The following is a 25,548-nucleotide window of genomic DNA, read 5'->3' on the forward strand; positions in this document are numbered from 1 at the left end:
TACTTGATTGTTCCTTTTAAGATTTCACTTTGACTGCCTATATGTTGTAGTTTGAAGTCGCGAATATAACAAAAAGTTTAGTTTCTTGGAACTGATACCAGTTTACATAAACGGATATTCTAAGGCAACAACTGCGATTGAATTATAAACACGTGGCTAAATTTACCTATTAAAAAAACAAAAAAAAAAAAACAACAAAGAAGTTAAAGAAAACAATATTCTAAGGCAACAACTGCGATAACCACGACCTCCTATGGTCGTCGGACATCCTTATGAAATCCCATCGGAATTGCTGCTGAGAATAACATGACCGTATTGCTTTAAAGTAGGTATCAACTGATATCTTGTCAAACTCATTATTGAGAAGTTTCATACATACAACCATGGGCCTAGCCGATGTGCATGTGCTATGTATGGTCGAAGAAAGCAAGGTATAGTGGTAAGAGTCGACACTTGAGAGATCTTTCGTTGCCTCTACTATTTCTTGAACTTCTTTGGGCATATTGCTACTAGGCCCCATTGAAATGTCACCATCGGCCTTACCCTTAAATGACGACTCATCGAACATTGGTCGTTTTTCCTTACTTTTGGCACTATGACTGCTTGTGTCCCTGCTAGCCGATCGTCCCAAGCTTTTTTTTACCTAAAATTCCAGTTGTTAGAAAGTAGTCAGACCAGCCTTAGAATCGTACAAATTAAAAGTGTTGAAACTATTACCAATTTAATACGCTCCCACATAATTGGCGTGCCATCAACAGTGTTAATGATGGGATCCACCCAAATCCGGATTTGTCACGTTATGTACGAAAAAATGAAACGTACATAACCATTGAGCATGTAACATGGAAAACGTAGTAGGCATTGCAACCATTATGAGCATATAAAAAATCGGAGGCTGAGTACAGCAATCAATGCAATCAAGAACAATCAGTCATTCCAGAGAGAAGGTATATTTTGTGTCTTACCTTTAGAGTGCTGGTTTGCTGCATGCAATACCTTTGAGTGCTGCTTCTAAGGAAATAGGGCTGCATATCATGAATGTAATAGGTCAGTCAAAGTATAGTGAATGTTAAAAAGAAAACTACCACTCAGGAACCATTTATTTAAAAGATTCAAGAATACAATAATGAATATACAATATCCAAAAAAACACATGAATGAACAAACTTGATAGTGGGAAAAGTTAGTACTGTAATGTTACCTGTTTATTTAGTGCACATATTGTACTTATGGTAATACGTAGACATCACTTATGTTTGTTCGATATTTTTGTCTAAATATTTGATTGGCCAAATTCGGTGATTAAATCTATTGTAAGTTATCCCCATATGTTTTTGGAGTATTTGTAACACTTAACAGGGGGACAGTGCTGTCCGTTCGCTTGACCGTTTTCTGGCTGTTCGACCGCTACAAATAACACTGAAGAGGTCAGTGTTGTCCATTCGACAACCATTCTCTGGACGATCAAATGCAGCAAGAACAAACTTTCCCCAATCCTCTCTCTTACCCCCTATTCTCACTTATTCCTATGCGCTTTTTAGAGTGTTTATTAATGCCTAAATTGGATCTCTGTTCATAGGGATTGACGAGTTCACCTACCACTAACAATCTAGTTTTTCTTCTTCTCCTTTTTATTCTCTTATATAGAACTCCTTAAGAGAAAAACCAAGATTGACATTAAAACCTTGAAAATAATATCTTTCCAAAGCATAAAAGAAATGATCAAAATAAACAATCTCTAACCTGAAAAGAGGTACTAAGACCCCAAAAGAAAGAAAAAGATTAAAGAAAAAAAAAAGGGCATACATAACAGTTTACAATTGAAGCAAGAAGTAAAAGGGTTTGAAAGTATACCTTCAAAGAACGTGTTCTTGGCCTGCTGAGGAGGGTCTGCCTACGAGGGTTCTTGCGGGTAGGGGAGTGGGAACTAGAGGAAGAACAGCATTGTGCACTGTCGGAAGACATAAGATATGGGATTTCGGTAGAAATTGGGTGCCCTTTCAAGCAAGATCTCCGTGCACTGTATTCGGATCCCCTCAATCCTCGCTTATCGGCAAATTCCCCGGAGAAATCTGCGCATGTCACTCCTCGCTCAGCAAGCACAGCTCTCTGCTTGAACCTATTTGCATACAGCTTCTTCACTTCTTTGGTTTTGAAGGTGTTGGAGTAGTATTTCTGTGACCGAGAGCATTTCTTGGATGTTCCTTCCATGGTACCTACACACTTAACCCCAAAATGAGTGGAAATCGCAGAGAATATCTCATGAGGTAACTATGTATGCGAAACGACAAAGAACATGTGAAACCAAGGCTTAAAAATATCACTAAAGCATTACATCAAACACTTGATGTTCATTACCGTTAGACATGTGAGCAATGATTCATGGCTAGATGAAAGATTAAAACAAAACAAGGTTTTAAGCCTAAATATATCAAGCCATAATCACTTCAATAAAAACAAAGGAAATTTGACCAACTACACATCATTGAGATATTAACATCAAACATGTGATGCGTGTTAAGTTTGAGGAAGGCCAAAAATGAAAACAAACGCTTATGTCCCTCACAATCAAAGCTTAAACCATAATGACAATAAACAAGAGCAATTGTCATTATAATGTTTGAGATATTAACATCAAACATGTGATGCGTGTTAAGTTTGAGGAAGGCCAAAAATGAAAACAAACGCTTATGTCCCTCACACTTAGGCATTTTGTCAGACATGTGGTGTGCACAACTATTTAGTCATGTGAAAAAAAACTCATGGATAATGAAAAATCATACCGAAATACATCACAAACAATGTGTATAACACAACCGCAACCAGAATCAAGCATAACAATTAACAAGACTCTCAAAATTTTGAACTTTGAAAAATCAATCCAACCTCAAAACCCTAGGTTATCTTCTCAAAAACATGAAATGAGACAAGATTAAATCATGGGTATCATACCTTGAATGAAATGAGATTGAAGTATGCTTGAAAATGGAGAAGAATTCAGTTGAAATCGAGGAACCCAAAGATTTTGCGAAAAATGCAGGTGCGGCCGAGAGAGAGTGAGAAAGAAAATCTGTCGTGGGGGTTCAGGGTTTGAAAGGTGTCTGGCAAAGAATTCTACTTTTGCAGCTCACACGATCACGTGGTTCCTGCGCACGGTTTCAGCATTTCAAAATTCAAATCCAGTCCCATGTCCATCCTCATACAATCTACAATAAATTGTTCTCGAGCCTTGGGAGGCAAAGATATTTATATTATCCAGTTTCAACTCCCAATGCTTCTTCACTTCCACATGACAGATTGACAGTAGTCATAAAATTCCAACTCAAACTACTGCTATTAACCAGAAATGAACTGATGTTGCATAGGTAAAAAAAAATGAAAAATGCGAAAAAGAAAGAAACAAGATCTCAAGAATGGATCGGGATCCGGGCAAATAGCTGATAAATTATCCATCAATAATTTTTTAAATTTTGGCTATAAGTTGCTACTTGCGATACTAATTAAAATATAACAAAATATTATTTAAATTTTTAAAAAAATATAAAATAAAATAATAAAAACATATAAGGTGACCAAACACTCCATTTTTACCGTAAGGAATGGCCGGCCACCTTAGTTGAGAAATGAGGGTGGCTTTTGTCACCCCATGTCTTCTTTGCTAGTGAATGTAATAGGCTTGTTAAATCAAATCACTTAAATTTTTGTGTTGTGTGTAATTGTTTATCTTTGTTATTTTACATTTTTCTAATTTTTCACACAAGTCTTTGGTAATATGATTTATTTCCTAACAGTTCTGAGCAACTCCAATGGGTCGACGCTGATGGGTTTATATCAGCGCTATGAGACGTTGATGTATAATTACTACACTAATAGTTATTTTGTCACCCCTAATTGTTTTCCTACCTCAAGCCATAGGTGATATAAGTTCCTGTGAGCATATTACCTTCTATAGTATATTGGACGTTATAGTTGACTAGCGTCCACTTTGCTGGGCTGATTCAAAGGTAAGGCAACTTAGGCTGTTGCTTAGGGTCTCCAAATTATTAAGGCCAAAAAAAAATTTTAATAAAGCCCAAAAATTTTTTCTTTTTTTTTTTAAAAAAATCTCAAAAAAATTTAAAGCAAAAAAAAAAAATCATCAAAATTTAAGGCATTTAATCATAATAAATAAGTAATTTAAAAAGCCTCATTTTAATAAGGCCCAAAATTTAACAAGACGCATGATAAAATAAGAACAATTAAAAAAAAAAAAAAAAATCTAACAAAGCCACCCACGTCTCTATGCTGAAAGCCTGCAATTTTTTTTTTTATTTATTTATTTTTATTTCTAGGGTATGTGGTATACGACAAGGGCACAACTCCTTCATTCTTTTCTTGGCTATAGAGCACAGCCGCACAAGAGAATAAAATATTATTTGTTTAGGGGCATAGGCACAAGTTGCTGGACAACCGACACAAGCACAACTCTAGACTCTAAAGTCTCTAGACTAGAGATAACAATGATTGTTGACTTGTTGTACAGGTTGTTTTAAACCTTCATCTTCTCCAAAATGATAATAGTTCTGTACAGAACAGCTTGTTGCCTCTCCGAAACCTTCTTCTTCAAGCTCAAATTTTTCTCTCGCCTAAGTTCTACTGTTCAATTTGTTCCATTGTTCCTTTAACAAATCAAGTTCTATTCTTTCGTTTGTTTTTATAATTTATTTTATTAAAATCAGAAATTTTTTTTTGGTAAATTGTGTTTGTTTAATTTGTTAATATTTTGAAACAAATATGTCTACTAGAAAATATGCATATGGAATATGAAAAACTTAAAAAAAAGAAAAAAAGTGGGAAAGCCGATTGAATCTTAAAGATGATCTAAATAAATTTGTTATTAGTAATAAACAAAATATTGAGGATAATTTAGGTAAAAAACTCATAAATGAACAAAAAATTCATCAAAAAAAATTAAAAGATAATGAAAATACTATTGATGTATCTAACTCTGTTGTTACAACTATTTATGACCAGGCCAATGAAAAATATATTGATGCAAAATTAAGAGATTTATTAGTAGAAAATGGTCCAATAAGATATAGTAATATAGATTTCCCTAAAGATGAGAATTCTAGGCATTTTTCTAGTACATATTATATACAAAAATTATCAAATGAGGAGCAGCATAATAAAAAATGACTAATCTATTCAAAACTTAATAGATTTAGATAGTGTATTTTGAACTTATAAAAAAAAAAAAAGATAGTGTATTTTGTTTTTGTTGCAACTTGTTTAATTCAAAACTTAATAGAATGCAACTAGCTAATGAATGAATTAATGACTGAAAAAATCTTAGTGCTAAACTTAAAAGTTATGAAACAATCAATGAACATATTACTAACATGAATAATTAGGTTGATTTAGAAATAAGATTATTAAAAAATAAAACAATTTTATTGCTTATAGAATTTTATTGACAATACTTGTTATAGTTGCTTTTACAGAAAGAAATTTTTCAAAATTAAAATTGATAAAGTCCTACCTAAGATCAACAATGTCACAAGAGAGATTAAATGGATTAGCCATATTATCAATTGAAAAAAATGATGTTAGAAAATCTTGAATAAAAAAAACTTAATCAGTAATTTTGCATCCCAAAAAGCGAAAAGACTGATTTTTAAATAATAATATTAAAATAAATATTATTTAAATATTTTATTTTTACTTACAAAAAAAAAAAAAAAAAGGCCCAATTTCAGGGTTTCACCTAAGGCCCCAAAGTATATTGAACCGGCCCTGAGTGGACGCTAATAAGGTTGCCCCTAATGATTCAATTTCTTATAGTGAAAATACCATACATCCAATTATCTACTTTTTATTTTATTTTTTATCTATATCATTTAATTTTATTTTTTTTTAAGGATTGTATTTCTTCTAAATATATTATTTTTCAACTTTTGGGAAAAAAGAGATGTAGAGAGAAATAGTATGGAAAAAATTTGGGAAAAAAGAGATGTAAAGAGATAAATATTATATTAATGGGATGGATGTATGAACAGTTCTTGTTACATGTAGCGGTGCACTGTTCACAAATGCAAAAAAAATAAAAAATAAAAAATAATTTGTATTTGAGATGCATAGTCCAATGTATAGAGTTTTTGTAGTATTTTGCTTATCTATTTTAGATAAAAATAAGAAATGGCTAAGCCATTGTGTGTGCTCTTAGAGCATTCACAATGGAGGAGCCAATTTTTTATGCAAAATAGCTCATCAAAACTCACTTTATTTAGTTTAACTAATGAATTTTTAAAAGACCTTATATCCGATTAGCTAGATTTTTATCTATATCATTTAAATATTTTTTTTACTCTTAATTGAAAAAGTTTTGGGAAAAGTTATTGAGAAAAATTGGGAAACGTTTTAAGAAAAAGAGAAAACTAAGTGAGAGAAATAATAAAAAATAAAATAATTCATTTGAAAAGTGCTGATTCATTTAAATTTTTTTTTTTTTAATCAAATATCAATTTTGCATTTTTTAAGATAATCCAATGTAAGAATTTTTTATAAATCTAATTAACTATTTTAAATAAAAGTAATATTTTACTCTATGCACTTACTATGCCCATTTGGCCAAAGGCAGCTTGCCCCATATCCCACACCTCCATCACCATATACACACCGCCTGTAAATGGTATCTCACTTTCTCGGTTCTGCACTAGATTTTAAGTTTTTAAGATGTCAATTCTCTATCTTTTTGTTAGAAAAGATAATGACGAATTAGCTGAGAAATCTGTTAAAATAACTCAAACCCACCTGGTTTTTTTTCCCTTTTTTTTAAAAAAATTAATTTTTAGTGTTAATTTCTTTTTAAATATTTTATTTTATTTTATTAAGAGTATTTTCTTTATAATTGGGGTGGACATTGATTACTTATGGTAGTTTAGGGTGACATTATAAGGTATATTGTCAATTATGTGATAGTTTCATTCTAAGGGTGAAAAGACAGTTGCGATTATTGATTTGTGATTAAAATCGCTAACCGTTAAGCATTTAACCGCATCTAGCTAACCATTTCTTTACTTACCGCTTTTTTTGGGCCGATTTTGAAAACTAAATTTTTTAATTTTTGCTTGCCCCAGCTACTGGCTCGTGAAAGCTATTAAGCGAGCTAAAAAGGCTCAACTCGACACCCAACACAAAATTTTTAATAAAATTTAAACTTTAAGCAACTCAAAACGGATCAACAAGCTAGCTTAAGCATGGCCGTTGGCCTAGCTCAGCTAGTTCAATACAATAAGGAAGCTTGGATTTATAGTGAAAGCATGTTGCATCCTTTTATAGAAAAGGAAGCTTGAAAGCGGGGTTTCTCCAAGAATCGACTTCTTCTTCACTTTCTGATCCCCACTCGATCCCAGCCCCTCCCTGTCCAAACTCCACCCGTTTGAATCTGGGTCACAACTCTTTCCTTCATCAAACTAACACTCTCATTTTTGGGAATCAGAGGGCAAGACCTCCAAAAGCAGCCACAGTTTCAACCGAAGAACACTCCAATCTCGACGGGTCACTCTGAATTGGCTTCTTGGTGTGTTCCTCTTCTTGCTTTTGCTTAGCAGTTTTCAATCTTCTGTACGTAGAGTAAGGGAAAACGAAGAGAAAGGTGGTGAAGAAGAAGACCAAGAAGCAAAAGTAGAACCTTACTTCGTGTATTTGTGAGTGATTGTCCATGAGAAACAGAAAACTATGCTCAAAATTTGAGATAAATGACACTTCCATTTAATCCTGCTTCCACATCAAATCATATGAGTCCTCTGTTTTATGGTTCTGAATTCTGATGTGAGATCACTTCCATTTCCCAGGTTGAATAGTCCAAGAGTTTCCAGTGAAACTGTTTCTGGGTATGATCTCCAAAACTCCAACCCCAGATGAATGCTCTTGGACTTGGATTTTCGTCTGGCATTTTGTCTAATGATGGTGTTGATCATGATTACCGAAATGGGTTTAATCTTGCTAAGTAAATCCAAGATGGGTTTAATATATATATAAAAAGCGGTCAGCAGTTTTACTGACTGCTTTAAAAGCGGTTAATAAAAATTGCATTTTCACCTGGTAAACTTTTTCCAAATATTTATTTAACTTGAGATTTTTTTAGAAGCTCTAGTAAATTACTTTTATGTTGATTATATGGTTTGAAGAAATAAAAAATTATGAGTGATTATTTCCGCTGCATGAGTTGTATTTCTTTGTAGTCATGCTACATAGAAAATCAAGATATAATGATTATAATCTGTTTTCGACTTGCCTACAAAGCCGAAGCATCACAGTAATGACTGTAAATTGTAGAGAGAGATCATTTAGTTACTGGGGCAAACCGTAGGGATTGACAAGTTTATTTTGAAATTATAGGGATTTATTGGTTACCAGGTCAAACCACATAGACCAATTTAACATTTTTCTATTAAATATAATATTACATTTAATTATTGATTCATATATAACATAGTTTTGAGTAATAATAAGATGTATTTGCATGTGCTATACTATATGCAAAAGTACATTACTTTTAGGTGTCAATAGACCAGCCAACCGGTAACTCTAAAATCTCTAAACATAAAATAAGATCAATGAATTTCATATAAAATTAACTCTCAAATGACATAATTTAGGGTCCAAAATGGTCCAACTTAAAAGATATAAAACATAACGACATCAAATAAGGTAGTACAATATTCCTAATATACATTATTCCACAAATCAAAACAATATTATTTGAAACAATGATTAATTAAGGACAACTATAGCAAGTCTTGCTCTTGCACCTTCCTAAGAAGCCTCCAAATGAATCTGTAATCAAAGCATACGTTTTGTGTAAAGTGCACCTTAGTAAATAAAGTGAGTAGTAATTAAAGAACATGGAAAAACATTTAAGTAAGTACAAATGTTAATTAATTCGAGAAAAATTATGCTTAATACACAACTGATGAGCCAAAAAATATAAAAGCTTATTATTCTTTTTGTACGACCATGCATGGCTACTGAATTTCCAAAGCCATCAAGTAATCATAAAATCACCTATATTCATATTAACCATTATAACTGTAATATGATGCTTCTTTATCTAGTAGCATATATTTAAGAAAAGGTTTTCTATGTTGAAGCCAAAATTGTTTTAGGATGTTGCATTATATCATGATTAGCATAGCAAGATATGTGACCTTCAATTCATTTATTTTTAACAAGAAAACTAATATTTCATTTTAATTAATATGCAACCACAAATTAAGGGGTTTAATGACAATTATTAAAACGAAAAAATCTAAATTATAAATAGAGTATACAACAAACAGATAAATTGTTATACCCAAAGAACCAATGTTTATGTGTAATGATTTTTTATTGATCAAGGGTAAGATGAAATAGCGGTTGTTGGAAGATGTAGAAATAAAATGAATTTTGTAACACGTCCTTTATGAATATGTCAACTAGAAACAAAAGGATTACAATTTTTGAAAAAAAAATTATGGTATGGGTATTTTGTTATACTTATGTTATAAAAAATTAGTTGAGTACTAAAGAAGTGACTTCTATGACCATAATTTATATCCTGCAATTCAATTTACAAATTCATATACAAGGTGATTTAAAATATTCACGATTTCTATCATTGGAATTCACTAACATGAGATCTTATTACTTCAAATTTAATTTAAATTATTATTTTTAGTAAGTAGTTGGCAATCTATATATATATTTTTCGTTTTTTTGGTATGTAGAAAGAAATTCTGACAGTCAATATATGGTTATGATAATGATAAAAATTTTGTTTGATATTACTTTATGTATTGATGTTACTTACGAAATGTTGCATACTTGCATATATAAGTTAGAAAAATGGTTAAAAATGAACTTTTATTACGTGTTGAGATTTATGAAGAAGAAACAATGTTCAAAATTTTGTAATGATGAATATAAATAATCCACAATGAATATTATTTTGATGTCCAAGAAATACATAAAAGTTGAAAAGTCTTATTTGTAGGTACAAGTCGTAATATGGTTTCCATCTTTGTATTGTAAGCAATTAAATTGATTACCAAAAAATGGCTGGAGAGAGAGAGAGAAAGAGAGAGATGGAATCGTTAAGAAATCTTTATCATACCTTACGCTAGGGATTCTGCGTTTAAACGCCATTTGAGTGCTTCTTGGATGGATTGCCATTCAGTGACAAGTAACAGGATTCAACGTTACTCCTCTCATACCTCAAGCAATAGTATAAGGCCTTTAAAGATTCATCAACCATGCTTGGGCCATGTTTGTGCAAGCAATGTACAAAACCATCAAGAATACAAAAACCATATTGATATCTCTCTTGCCATGTTGTTTCACAACCTCTAATTACATCTACAACACATGTATGCATCATTCCTTGAACTTCATCAAGTTCAAAGGAGTGAGGATCAATGATGGATAGTGGAGAGATACCTAAAGTGGCAAGGGCAAGATTCTTAGTTTGAACTTTATCGAGTTTAGAGAAATGCAGAAGCTGGATGGGAGGTGAAGAGGGAGGAAAAGAAATACGTGCAAGATTGTTTGCTTGCACTTTCAGGAGAATGAAGATAAGCAACTCATCATCATTATCATAAGTTTTCTAATACATTTGCAAGCCATATATTTTCTTCTAGTACTTTACAAACTTTTTATTCTCATGTACAATTAAAACAATGATTAAGGCTTAGCCCTAATATATTTTACAAAATTTATTTATTCTTAAAGTAATTTGATTCAAATAAGTGTTTTTAATAGTTTTGACTCTTGGAACAATGGTAGATTTTTAGTTCAGTGACTTTTGGGTTAAGTAACAGCTTTTTGTTAGGATTGCAATGTTTTGAAATAGTTTTTGTATTAACCTATATTGATTTTTGACAAAACATGTGTATAAGTAAGACTGTAGCTAGTTTCAAAAGGACAAGTAAAGGGGATGATCCCTGAGTCATAATATATTATGGGGGTAATTATGTTTTTCCCCATCTGAGTTAACTTTTTTGACTGATGAAATGGGAGTTTTGGTCACAAAATGGTAATTTGATGGGTCGGGCAATAAGATTGTCAGTTTATGGAGGCAAAGTGACAATGCGTTGTAGTAGATGCGAAGAAAAGATAATTACCCCTATATTATGTGAAGACACCCATACAAAGAGTGTAATGTCCTGGCTTATAAAACAAGCTGAAAGCGGAAAATATCTTGATTTTTCACATGATGCTACTAGATATTGTTAGTTCTTAGGATTGGCTAATTCGGTGTTAAAAAAGACAATTCAATGTCTATGTATGTATGTATGGATGGATCAATTGATTGATGGATAATGTATGTATTTGAAACATACTTATATAAACTCAAGATTGGATTGTTTAAGATTATAAAAAAGGTTACAGGAAATATATATTATATAATAAACATAGTCCAATTCATTATACAAAATCATATATGGCTTATGACTGCAGATTTAATTGTTATAAATTTTCAATACAAGAAAAAAAGCTATAAATTTATAAATAAAATTATTTTATTTAATTAATTCAAATGACACAATCTTAATAAAAAGTAAATAAGTAATGATCAATATGGATTTAAGAAAAAAAATCTAAACAATGACGATATTTACTTTATATGAAAAATGAATAAGTTAATCAAGCAATTTCTAAAGAAGCTTAATTTTGTTCAAAAAATAAATAAATTATTTTTAAATATATAAATTTGCTCGATTATAATTAAGTTCAAATTCGGCTTAAACTAAAAATAAAATTAAATCAATCAAACTTTAACATTTAATATTTGACTTAGATTACAATCTCAGTCATATTAAAGTACACACTCTCCACTCAAAAACAAAAAACAAAAACAAAAGTACACACTCTCCACTTATGTTGAAACAATATGTAACACACAAAATGAAAATAATTGGTAAAACCTCGAAAGATGGTGAGGAAATCAAAACTTACAAGCCAAATCGGACTAAAAATTAAAGTTTAGATGCAATTCAACAGACACAAATTAATCCCAGATGGATGCTTCATTTCTTAAAGATAAAAGGCCGAAGGAAACCCCAGAATTGGTAGAGCATGATAACAAGTGCAACTGTTGTTGCAGTGCCTCTCCAAAAATTACAGTAAAACTCACTTTTCATGGTTGCCATGATGCGGTTCCAATGGTTCTCACTGTACTTATTAATATCTGTACCTAGATCGGAGTAACATGATTGATCTACAACAATCTCAAGGCAAAGTTTGTTAATTGCATCCGCCACTGCTTGATTGCTACCTATATTGTTAACAATCACCTTTTTCTGAACCAGCAAATCCACATCTTTCTCAGTGTCGATTAGATAGTCCAGTAGCGCAACATAACTGCAGATGTAAGTTTTAGACGGATAATGACATTGCTCCAAGGCAATAAGGTTTCGAAAAAAAGCTTCAGTAGTGTTGTCAATCACAATGGGTGGGAATTCCAAGATACACTGCATACGCTCTAACCTTGGAAATGGCTTGTTCAAGAATGGTAACCAAGACAAGAGCCATGACAAATTGAAGCACGGACAACCTCCCAAGTTAGAGTACATTGTTATCTCAAGTAAGTGTCTATTTTGAACTGCATTGAATTTGAGTCCAGCGTCATCAAGCTTTGTTGCACAAATTCGACTATCCAAATCTCCTTTATGTTTCATAGTCAGGCTTGGTCCTGAGCATAACACATGTCTTATCAAATCTGTGAAGTGTTTGACTTCCTCGATGTTGAACTCGTTTGGCAGCTGCTTATCAGCAAGATTACTATAGTAAACAGAAAAGTAATTGATGGAAAGCTCCAAAAAAGTAACCTTTTTGTTCTTGCCTCCTTTCTGTGCTCTGTGATAGTCGGGACCGGCGAACATATATAATTTCTCAAGAACAAAAAAAGGAAGTTGATTCTCAAGTAATATCAAGTCAAGTCGTATACCATTTGCTAGCCATGGTTTGTTTACTATGTAATCACTCTCATCATTTTCATCATTTTCACCATTTTCCGGCCGCCATGGTTTGGTCCTCCGGAAGAGCTCAATTATAAAGATGGCATCCAACAGAATCATTTTCGCAAAATTATTATTACTTTTGAGTCCACAGTCTTCTGCATAGCAATGACGGATTTTTTCTTCGTCGTCTTGAATGATCTTTAGAAGATCCTCGTGGCTCTTCCCGGTTCGATCTAAGAAAGCCTTCAAATATCTCAGTTTATGCATTTTCTTTTCCGTGTACCTCAATTCTTTTCCGCGGTGATGAAAGGGGCCTATTGAGACTAGCTTAGGGGTGTAAGCTTCTATATTTACCTCGCGCAGTTTATTGGGAACCCGGTAGATACAGCATTCCGACCACTCCGCAGGTGGCAACTCTGCTAGAATGTTAATGTTAATGTCAAATAATTCATTGCATTCAGGCTGCTCCGCAGGTGGCCGCTCTACTGGAATGTTAATGGCAAATAAGTCCTCGCATTCAACTTCTTTTCCAATGGAAATTATGGAATCACTATTATTATCCATCTTTTCCATCCCTCAAGTTTGTTTCCCTAGTGAAAAATAAGCAACATTCAGTGGCAAATAATAGAATATCCAATCAGCTGCTGATCGCTTATTTGAAGCCCATATACTTCATATTTCTTAATTATTAAAAAACAGAAGTTGACTATAGAGCAATTTTAGCAATACAATTGGAGATGTGAAAATTCAACCCAACTAGATTAATATTATAACAATATGTAATAACTATTTATCTTTGTAGCAAAGTTTTCCTGTGTATATATGGATGTGTGGTTGTTGATGTAGCTTAAGCAATTGTAAGCGTTTCAGCTTGGTTTGTCTTGCTAGAGTGAGATTGTAATTCTTTGTGTGGAATGAAATTGATATTCACTAAAAAATAAAAATAAAATAATAAAATAAAATATTCCTTAGTTTTCCAACAAGCTGGCTCTTGTATAGGTAGGGTAGCTAACAAAATTACATGTCAATTCCATTCATAGTGTTGAAATTAATGAATAAATTATTTAGTATATATTTGTAAGTGTAAAAAGGTAAAGTCCTGCATTAGAAAGATGTATGAAGTGTGAATGATTAATATAACATTGTTGGGCTCAAACTCATATACTTTAATCTTTGGGTTGTGTGGTGTCGCAACATACTATATTATGGGCTTACTAAAAAGACTCTCCAAAGTATCAATCTACTTAACATAAATAAAGATTAAGGCCAATATTTTATATATATATATATTTTACCAAATGGTGGAAGAACATTTAAATCTAAAAAATTCTCAGCACCCATGATGGATGAAACAAAGACTTCCATGCTTGAATGGTGGATACCAGCAGGCTATGAAGGCCAATACTAAAAATACATATTTCTAGATTTAATTTTTAAAAAGAATTAGGTGTTACATTAGTACATTGCCGTTTAATACAATTATTATAACTATAATAAAATATATTTGCTGTTCATATGTCTAGTCATGTTGTCTACAATGTCTACCAAACATGTCCATAAAGGTATCTAATTATCTTTATCTATAATGCATGAGCCTACAAGTATATCCCGCTCAACTTTCTGACACAGCACTAGCAGCAGATACCCTATAGCCTATTCTCTTCCTTATATTTAGGAAAAATTTCAAAAAAATCACAAAAACTCACCCACGTCAGTTTTCCTAAATTTAACCAATACCCTTGAGTAGCTATAATATTTCTCAATGTGTAAGGAACCAAAAGTGGTTGCATATACATTACTTTCATATAAACATTTCTCTTTCTTCTCTCATCTTTCGTCTTTTTGTCTTTCATTGAGGATTGTGTTGGAATTTTGTAAAAAATGTGAGGGTAGGTAGGAAACTTATATTTTGTAAAGAAATAATATTTTAATGGTATAGAGAAATGTAAGGAAAGCTATTCTGAAATATATTTTAATAAGGAAACAAAAAGTAGTTTTATTCCCTAAACTTAAGGAAAATCAAAGGAAAACTGCTCTTAGTGCTCTTAGTAGGCAAATAATTAATATCTACTTCACCAACCCATTTACATAGAAATACAAATCTTATAAAACGACTCGTTTTAGGATTTAATCTCAAAACGATTTCGTTTCGTCTAGGGAAATGCCCATCTAAAAAATCTCATCTAAAAATTGGATTAAGCCCATCTAAAAATTGGATTAAGCCAATCTAAAAAAGATTATATAAAACTTATTAAGCCCATCTAAAAAAGATCATATAAAACTTATTAAGAAAAAGGCCTAGATAAATTAAAATATAAAAATAAATGTAAAGCAGATATCACCGGCGGTAATTAGTACAAAGAAAACCGGACCGTGTGCCCTTCTGGGAGGATTTTGCCCTCCCAAGAAGAGTGGAGTTGCTAAATTCGCCCTTCGTAGAATGCGGATGCAAAATAAGGTTAGTCTCCGCCCATATAGTACTAATGCGGCTTACACCCTTACTATCCTTCTTACTTACTTGGTTGATCGTACTACTAATTGCGATTAGAAAATATAGAAAATTCTATTTTTCAAGAATTTTTTTTTTGTCACTTGTAACTCCTTTTAATTTTTTTGCCTTTAATTAGTTTTCCATTTATTTCTTTTAATTAAGTAACACTTTCGTATCCATAGAAAGAAGGATCCATGGATCATGCAGGTTGCATTACTTATTGAAAATAAATTACGATGGCCGGATGCTCAACTTACTCAATAAAACATTAATTAGATTAAAAAAAAAAATTTAACTCATGAAACTTTGATTTTTCATAAATGCATGCAATATGTATGGACTAAATCGTTCAAATTAAAAGTGTAGGACTAAATTGACACCTACATCAAACCCTATAGCTATAGGTAATATTTGTATTTGTCCCTAAAAATAATATTCAGTAAAATTTCTGATCAATAACAAAATAAAGTACCTACAAAAATAATAATAATAATAATAAGAAAATAAAGTGAGGAAAGAACCTGGGAATTTTGCTTTAAAGAATGCTTGGATCGGAGCACCTCTTAAATGCCACGCTGATAGCAAATCTTAGTTTCTGATCACTATAATTTTCCCCTCTCACTTCCGGTGCGCTCATATTTATATAATTCTCTCTCTCTCTCAAAAGTGACATGCACAAAACACGTTATGCTTTCAATATCGTCATTCTCACAAAATAAAAATAAAATTCCAAGCAAGAATTTAATATTTCTTCTTTTGCGTAGAAGCTACCATTGGTTTCCAGCAGTAAAAATTAGGGTTTATGAAAGATTTATAAAAAATACATATATATTAAATTAGTAAATAATATTATATATGCTCCTCATCACTTTTTATCTATTTCAATTCTGTCAAAACAAATCGTTTGATCTTTTTCAAAAAGAAAATTAGGACTATCATATTGCCTTCTCGAAAATTGGCATGAAGTTGCTAGAGATTTGAATTATTATCATAATATCACACAAACCGTAATAAATAGAATAATATCTTAATTTAGGATGGGCTTTTTTTTAAAAAAAAAAAAAAAAAAAAAAAATCAACTTGGTTGATCTCAAAATTTAGGCTAAAATGTATGAAAACAACTCCAATTTTGACGTCATGATTCTCATAATCCTCCTTTTTTTTCAATGTCATTCCTTGGAATATTTAGGATTGGGTAAACATAGCCCTTAATTCCCTTAATACAATCATCAACACATGTATATGTAAGACTCAGTTTCAATCAATTTGGGCATGAAAAATAATTTTACATAAGCATTTCTTTGAAGCGTCTTCATCTTTCAAAAACCAACTAGTAATCTTATCTTGGCTATTTGGTAAAATTTTCACCTATTGCTAAAAGGTGATTTCATGCCTCTAATGAGGATGACTTCGTTTGGAGGTAATAAGAAGTACATATATATCACATTGTGCTTTTGCAGAAAAGAGAAAGACAGAAAAGTGAAAGAGGAAAAAAGGGAAAAGAAAGAAGAAGTATGACATAAGCTTTGTTTGGCTTTGATAATGCTTTTCTTTAATTAGTTTCACTATGTTCCTTTTAGGCTTGTAGCAATATCTTGTTCCAAAAAGAAACAACCAATACTTATCAAACGTATATGAGTCTTGCTAATTAGGGAACACAGACTACTATAAGGATTCTTCACGGGTCAGAAGAGAGGCGAATCGAATAATTAGCTCGTAGGCTAGCAAAGAAAGTGCTTTATTCTCTTAATGGACGAACACGTTCATAATTAAGGAGAAAGCCTCTTCTTGTATATATTCTTAACATTGTAACTGCTGAGCAAATTAAAGTATACATGAGCTTGCAATTCAAATACACACAAAAATCTTATTTACTGACTTTCCATCTTCACCGTTTTGAAACAAAGATATATATATATTAGCGATTTTCGTATTTAATTGGGTTACACAATGCATGTTTCGATACTTTTTGTTTTCCATGCAAGCTTCTACCAACCAAAAGAAAAAAGTCTAGGGGTAGCAAACCTTATTGTCCCACGCATAAGACATTAGAACCTATTTTAAGCTGATCAATATATGATATAAAAGTGAGATACCAGATACTAAACCCTAATCGCTAGTCAAAGAACATTTCTTTTATATATATATTTATCAAAGTAGTTAATTCTTATATCTATGTTAAAAATGTGCTTTGCGTAGGGTCGAGTTTCTTGGGCTCTACATTGACAACATGAATTGGTTAAAAAAAAGAAGGTGCATGTAATGAAGAAATAATATGATAGGCATTTTATTGAAGCCTTCTCGATTAAATCAAAAGAAAGCGCATGAAATTCTAGATTGAAAAACTCCCACATTGAGTAGTGGATGAATTATAGAGTTCTATAATATTGATTATATATATACTGTGTGAGACTAAACTATATAATTGACTTTTAGTGTATTCTAATCGTAACTTTGACTAATATTTTTAGCGTAATAATGCATATATAATTAGCGATTCTTTAGGCTGTTAAAAATGGTATCAAAGCCAACATAGTAAGTTTAAACATGGCAGCATGCACGGGTGGTTCATGTGGGTTTCACCAAAATAGAGATTGCTTTCATAAATCCTCCCATGGCCTATTTTAGCTCTCTGGTGGCTGAAGGATTTTATGAAAAAAAGGTTGTTTGATTTCAACTAAGCAATTTTCTAAGAGTGGAAGGACATGAAAACTCTAGGCTCATGCAATGAAACCTCTCTTAGTTATACACAACACTATGTGTAACGTCCCCAAAATCAGGTCGATTAATTTCACGTATTTTGGTAAGGTCAATGGCAATTCCTCCAGTGTAGTTACCTAGTAATTGACGGAGGGAATCGCCCATTAAAGCCCTCAAACTTTCTAAACCGCATTATTACCCTTGCTCATTTAATTGCTTCTTTCTTAATTTGATATTACATCCCTCTATTTAGTTTAACTACAACTTATTCTTACAGTCTATTATTTACCACACTAAGACTTCTTATTACTATTGTATTATTCTAATCCCATTCACATTATCTTCACCTCATTCTATTTCAATTATATTTATATAATCATTAAACAACATTGTTATCATACTATTACCACACTAATAATATCATTGATTAATCTTATTTTTATTGATCCAAATTGCTTTAAGACCTATAATACAATACCGATGCCTCAGACATTGCACGTTACCGTTCATAACACTAGTAACCCGACCAAATCCGACCTTAGGTGACTTACGCTATTAATGATGTACGTTCTATAGTGACTCGCCAATCAAACATGATTGCGATGGTCACAAATGAAAAATGCTATGCCGACTCCAAAAACTTGTTTATCACAATTTATGCGAAATTAATACTATGAAGCAATAAATAATTCAATCACCAAAAATATATAAAGCAATAAAGAGGTAGACACATATTTTGGTTACGAAGAGGAAACTTTTTAGAAACAGATCTAAAAGTAAAACCTATTCGGGGCAGCCAATAAAGTAATAAACAATTCAATAACCCAAAATATATAAAGCAATAAAGAGGCATACATAGATATTTTGGTTACGAAGAGGAAACATTTTAGAAACCGATCTAAAAGTAAAACCTCTCTGGGGAATCCAAACCCAGAAAATCACTATCAAAAGATTATCCAGAAATTACAGACACTAGGAACACTTATAACACTTTGCAAGACCTTGGTTCTATAAAATCGACAAGTCTACAACTCGTCTCCTTTCTCACAATCTTCTTTAACGTGATTCTCCTTTACTGAACCCTTCCAATAGACTTCTCAACCGTAGATTTATTAAAGGAATAACTAAAACTCTAAGATATTCAATTTAACGCTCACCATATATGATCTCTCTTAGCACAGCCTTCGACGAACTCTCTGGGGGCGAAAATTCGTGCCTCTCTCTTCTATAATGATGTATATACCTCTTTATCTTATTATTTATTTTTCATTATTGAAAAAGTCTAAACAGATAAATATCACAATTTTATGCGGAATTAACGGATATTTATCAAAGCAAACAATCACCAAAATATGAACAATCACACACAAAGATTTTGGTGACGAAGAGGAAACCTTTTAGAAAACGTTCTAAAAGTAAAACCTCTCCGGGGCAGCCAAACCCAGGAAATCACTATCAAAAGATTATCCAGAGATTACAGACACTAGGAACACTTACAACCCTTTGCAAGACCTTGACTCTGTAAGATCGACAAGCCTCCAACTTGTCTCCTCGCTCACAATCTTCTTCAACGTGATTCTCCTTTATCGGACCCTTCCGATAGACTTCAATTAAGCACACAATCAAAACTAACAAAAATCCTCTAAGAGGAATCAATTTGGCTCACAACAAAATAATCACTCAAGCACAGCCTCACACGAACTCTCTAGGGGTGAAAATTCATGCCTTTCTCTTCTATAATGATGTATATATATCAGTACATCAAACCCTAGACCTAGGCCCACTAAAAACACATTTTTGGGCATAATAGGTACGGGGTATCCGGACAAGTTAATGGGCTGTCCGGACACGGCCTTGCGGAGCAAAAATGGAGTTTCTGGAAGTACGGTCCGGACCCGGGGAAGGCGTGTCCGGACCGGGTGAAACAGTATTCTGGAAATGCTGTTCAGCCTTGATCAACAGCTCCGATCGATGGGCGTTTCTGGTTCGATTGAGCTAAAATTTTGCGAGGACGTTCATAACACATGAATCTACATTATGAATGGTGGAGATCGGATTCTGAACATTCTATATCAATGTTTGAGCCCGTAAACAGTAGTCTCTGCATTTTGGAACTGAATTAAGCCAACACAAGAACTAACAATTATCTTGTGGTGATTTAATTTATCATTCGTAAGTAGTAAGAATCTTAAATCTATATTAAAGTGAATTGACAGCTTGAGTTATGCACATATAATATCTCCTATAAATTTTGAGATAGATAGATTATGTAAAAAGTTGTATATATGAATCAAAGATCTAATTTAATTTTACATATTTGATTTTGAGAACAAAAGAGAAAAAGGAAATTGCACTTAATCCTCTCAAACTTACACCCCATTTCCAATCACCCCTAAACATTGAAAAGTTAATACTATCGACCCCTTCAAATTTCTAAGTCCTTTCATTTATCAACATTTTCTGTTAAAATTGACAGAAAATGAGTCAAGTGACCTTCTCGTGACTCAAATTATCCAGTATACCTATGTAGATAAAATAGAATTTTAAAACAAATACCATGCAAGGAGATCCCCGGCTTGGCCATGGGTCTCCATATATAGCTCCAAGACCAAAGATCCACAATTACGGTCTAGTCATGCGTCTCTACGGTTGGTTGTGGGTCTCCACGGCTAGAGATTTGATGATTTTTTTTTTTTTAATCTAAGAACGTAATTTTATTTTTACATGAATAAATAGATGTATAATGGATAATTTAAGCCACACGCATATATAGCATGATGACACATTTTTTAAAATAATAGAGAACTAATTGAAAGAGCTAGGTAGTTAAAATGGGTCGATTTTAACCTTTCAAAAGTTTAGAAAAATCACAAATCTAGTGCAACTTGGAAGGCTATTTCTCAAGGAAAATTTGACACTCTTATTAAAGAATCTATACGCACTACCAACATAAGAAAACTGATATATATATATGGGTATAAACGTGATAGACTTCAATAGTAAACACAAAGCATAAAACTAACTCTATTGCCTGAAATACAGACAGCCCACGAATGCTAAAACACACAGAATATAACCCTTCCCTTAATACAATCATCAACACATGTACATGGAAGACTCAGTTTCTATCAATTTGGGGATGAAATTTTTTTTTACAAAAGCATTTCTTTGAAGCATGCATCTTCATCTTTCAAAAACCAACTAGAAATTTTATCTTGGCTATTTGGTAAAATTTTCACCTATTCCTAAAAGGTGCATGATTTCATGCCTGTATTGAGGATGACTTCGTTTGGAGGTAATAAGAAGTACATAATACATTTGTGCTTTTGGAGAAAAGAGAAAGACAGAAAAGTGAAAGAGGCAAAAAAAGAAAAGAAAGAAGTATGACATAAGCTTTGTTTGGCTTTGATAATCCTTTTCTTTAATTAGTTTCACTATGTTCCTTGTAGGCTTGTAGCAATATCTTGTTCCAAAAAGAAACAACCAATAATCATCAAACTTATATGAGTCCTGCCAATTAGGGAACTACTTTTTGCTTCCTTATGAAAATATATTTTACAATAACTTCTCTTATCTTTTCCTATTCTATTAAAATATTATTTCTTTACAAAATTCAAATTCTCTACATACTCTCACTTTTTTCACAAAATTCCAACACAATTCTTAATTAAAGACAAAAAGATAAAAGATGAGAGAAGAAATGGAAATGTTTATATTAAAATAATGTATAGAAAACCACTTTTGGTTCTCTACATATTGAGAAATATTGTAGCAACCCATGAGCTAGTTAAGCCCATGAGTTGTCTAATGGAGGAAGAAGGAAAATTTGTGGTTTGGAAAGTACGGATTTGGTCCAAATGCTCCGTTGTTAGACCCATGATGACCATGCATTGTATGACTTGGCACAATCGATGGCACCTGGGAAACTTGGGTTGGTATGTAGTAGAATAACAAGTTAAACCTCAGCTTAGCTTCCTCTTGCAATTTTGTAACTCAGGTGGCTGAAGGTTTTTATGAAGAAAAGGTTGTTTGGTTTTAACTAACTAAATTTCTAAGAGTGGAAAGACATGAAAACTCTAGGCTCAATGAAACCTCTCTTAGCGTACACAACAATGTCTTAAAGTCGCCCCTAAAACTTGTGCATGAAGGGCCCTTAAATAGACTAGGGAAACATGGTCTTCAAACAACCAATTGGATCCTTTCTTTTTTTCCGCAGAAAATAAGATACTTCGAACAAAAAGTATAGGCTTACACGTTGAACAAGGATTCCTCTATCTACTTTGCTACAACAAGATTTCGAGATCTGAGATTGGTGTCAAATTCTATTCTAAAACTAAAACAATATAGCTAATTATGTATGCAAGATAAAAGAGTAAAGTACCATCCTTTTCCAAAGAAAATTTCACTAGATTTCAGAAAACAACATTGGATAACTCTTTTTGCGAAAGATTCACTAACAATAAAGAAAATAATAGGAAAAACAACCAGCTGTAAACAAGCTTGGAGCTTATGCTGCAACAACTATACGTACATCCACTGATCAGGTCGGCACCAAGCTAGAAGAAAGGGAACTTGAAACATATTCATTCAAAGTCCAACGGGTAGTCATGAGCAGCATTGTTAGAGGTTCGAGATTAGAAGTTCACCTTGAACTCACCTGAGCCCAGTTTATTTTTTGGCGTAAAATATTTTTTGAAAAATAATTTTCTGATTTTTAAGGGGTTGGCACAACATAAAATATTAATCGACTTTAAAATATTTTCAGTTTATCAAGAAAAATAATATTCATAAGGCATAAAATAATTTATACAATCATTTTCTACCATTTTCCCACATATGCATGTTATAATGACAAACCAAAACTGTTCTCCATTACCCTACCTTAATATGAAGACAATCGTTTCTATTTTTATTTTATTTTTTTAAGTTAAGACAACTGTTTGAAACTGCCCTGGCCATCAGGGAACAAATTAAAGTAAGTTTTGTGATTAACAATATTATATTAATGCCATGGTTTTAAGATACAATTATCTCTCGTCTTTATTTTGTCATAATTTTATGATTATTTAGAGTTTAGTGTGTATAAGCCATCAGGGAACAAATTAAACATTGTGCGACATATATTTATGCATATATACATGCATGTTGATTGGCCTAATATTTTAATTGAGTTGTTTTATTTCGCATTCAAGATATATATGATATTGAAAAACATATATATATATATATATATATATATATATATATATTTTGTCATAATGTTACTTGAAATCTCATCAAAATTGTAATTACATAGATGTGGACAAAAGAGTCCCTACAAACTAAAATTTCAAATCGTGAAATTTCAGATAAATCAAAGCTTTAGAATATTGGGTTTATTTCAAAATTATTATATGAAATGCTCTCGCACGTACCAACTCATTACTAATTAAAAACGGATTTTTTTTTTTTTTTGCCAACAGAGAAAAAAGGGAAAATTTTAAAACAATATTGAGATCCAATAGATTTGGCTGCTGATAATAATTAATTAACATGTATATATATACCAGTAAGATTAAATCCTTGAAAAACTGTCTACTAATTTTTATTTTTTTATTTTTACATCAAATTTTGTTTCTTGAATTAATTAAGTTTACATTTTAATTCTTTTACGAAAATAGAAACATGTATACTTAAAAATATATTGTATGAAATTTCATAGCTATATAACAAATGCAAGATATATAACATGGGCACTAGCTACAAGCATAATAAGAAAAACTTATATTGGCATAATAGATAGAATTCAGTAGTAAGCTATTGGCTAAAACACACCGACTTTCCACATATTTTATTGCTGAAACAGAGTTCAAGACCAGAAGCCAAATTGGATTACAAAGTTCAAATGCCATGCATCCATTGCAACTAAATTAATCAAATTAAATCACTCCTCCCCCTTTTCCCTTATTGAATAATAAAAATAAATAAAAAAAGCACTCCAACGACCAATAAATTAAACCACATGCATGCAGTAAATCATTTCTTCTTCTTCTTCAAATAAGGCCTAAGGAAATCCCAAAAAGTAAAAGTCAGGACAATTAGTCCAACCACAGCTGCGGTGCCTCTCCAAAAATCAGGGAAATACACACTTTTCATAGATGCCATGACGTGGTTCCAAGGGTTATCACGGTACACATTAATATTTGTGCAGAGATCAGAGTAATAGGATCCAGTTACCTCTATCTCAGTGCAGAGATTGTTAATTAGATCCGCCACTGCAGTGTTGCTACCGAGCCGGTTAACAATGACCTTCTTATCAACAAGCAAAGCCACATCTTTCTCGGTGTTGATAAGAAAGTCCAATAGCAGCACATAACTACAAATGTAACCATGAAATGGATAATGGCACTGCTCCAGGGCCATGAGATTTCGTAAAAGAGCTTCAGTACTGTCGTCAACCTCAAAGCATGGGACTTGCAAGAAACGTTCCATACCCTCCAAGCATGGAAAGCATTTCAAGCATGGCAAGCAAGCCAAGAGCCATGACAAATTGAAGCACGGACAACATTTCAAAAACTTATTCTCAGGGAATTTTATGTCAACTAAAGATCTATCATCTTTAATTGCTTTGAATTTCAATCCTGCCTCGTCAAGCTCTGTGGCACTATATAGATGATCCAAAGGTCCTTGATGGCTCGGCTTTGGTGGAAGGAAAGAGTCTCTTAGCAGCTTTGGTGGAAGGAAAAAGTATCTTAGCAAATCTGTGAAATGATTTACATTCCCATAGATGTCGGAGTTTTTATGCTTACCATTGCGAGAAAAGTAAAGGAGGGAAAGCTCTCGAAATGGAGTATCCCCTTGGCGATGGCTGAGGCTGGAAGAGTCAAAGAAGGCAGACTTATGCAAGTCCTCAAGAACAAAAAAAGGAAGCTGATTCTCAAGTACTATCAAGTCATAATATATACCATGTTCCAGCCATGGTTTACTTGGAATGTAATCATTTTCTCTTTTCTCAGTCAACCTCAAGAAGAGCTCAATTATAAATATGGCATCCAATAGAATCATTTTCACGAAATCTTTACTTTCAAGTCCACACTCTTCTGAATAGCAATGGCGGATTGTCTCTTCCTTGGCTGCAATGATACTTGCAAGATCCTTCTGGCTCTTCTTCAGTGTTGTCCGTTGAAAGAAATCCTTAAAATATCTCAGTTTGTGCTTTTCCATGTCCTTCAAGTCATCGTTGCCGTGATGAAAGGGGCCTATTGAGACTAGCTTAGGGGTGTAGGCTTTTTCATTTACCTTGCGTAGTAGCTTGGGAACCCGATAGATACAGCATTCCGGCCACTCCGCAGGGGGCAAGTCCGATGGAATGTCAATCACCAATTCACTAGCGTCCAT

At 32.6% G+C, this 25,548-nt stretch overlaps 3 protein-coding genes across 4 annotated transcripts; all 3 read right to left on the reverse strand.

Moving 5' to 3' along the window:
- LOC132163156 (uncharacterized) lies at positions 1-3,438 on the reverse strand. 2 transcript variants are annotated; one of them, XR_009438274.1, is made up of 4 exons: positions 2,953-3,438; positions 1,855-2,216; positions 718-1,025; positions 1-643 (listed from the first exon to the last, which is right to left on the reverse strand). XR_009438274.1 is itself a non-coding variant. In XM_059573345.1 (4 exons), exons 2-4 carry the CDS (start codon positions 2,209-2,211, stop codon positions 221-223), a joined length of 840 nt encoding a protein of 279 aa, XP_059429328.1. In that variant the 5' UTR covers positions 2,212-2,216; positions 2,953-3,438; the 3' UTR covers positions 1-220. The 2 variants fall into 2 exon arrangements, 1 of the variants encoding a protein (XP_059429328.1); XM_059573345.1 differs by having other exon boundaries at positions 966-1,025.
- An 8,609-nt stretch (positions 3,439-12,047) lies between these two features.
- On the reverse strand, positions 12,048-13,544 carry LOC132172380 (UPF0481 protein At3g47200-like). Its single transcript, XM_059583871.1, has one exon. The coding sequence runs from the start codon at positions 13,542-13,544 to the stop codon at positions 12,048-12,050; it is 1,497 nt and encodes a 498-aa protein (XP_059439854.1).
- Positions 13,545-24,186: 10,642 nt separating this feature from the next.
- LOC132172389 (UPF0481 protein At3g47200-like) lies at positions 24,187-25,548 on the reverse strand. Its single transcript, XM_059583881.1, has one exon. The coding sequence runs from the start codon at positions 25,546-25,548 to the stop codon at positions 24,187-24,189; it is 1,362 nt and encodes a 453-aa protein (XP_059439864.1).

This window comes from Corylus avellana, chromosome ca1 (assembly GCF_901000735.1).
Source record: "Corylus avellana chromosome ca1, CavTom2PMs-1.0".
Taxonomy (NCBI): Eukaryota; Viridiplantae; Streptophyta; class Magnoliopsida; order Fagales; family Betulaceae; genus Corylus; species Corylus avellana.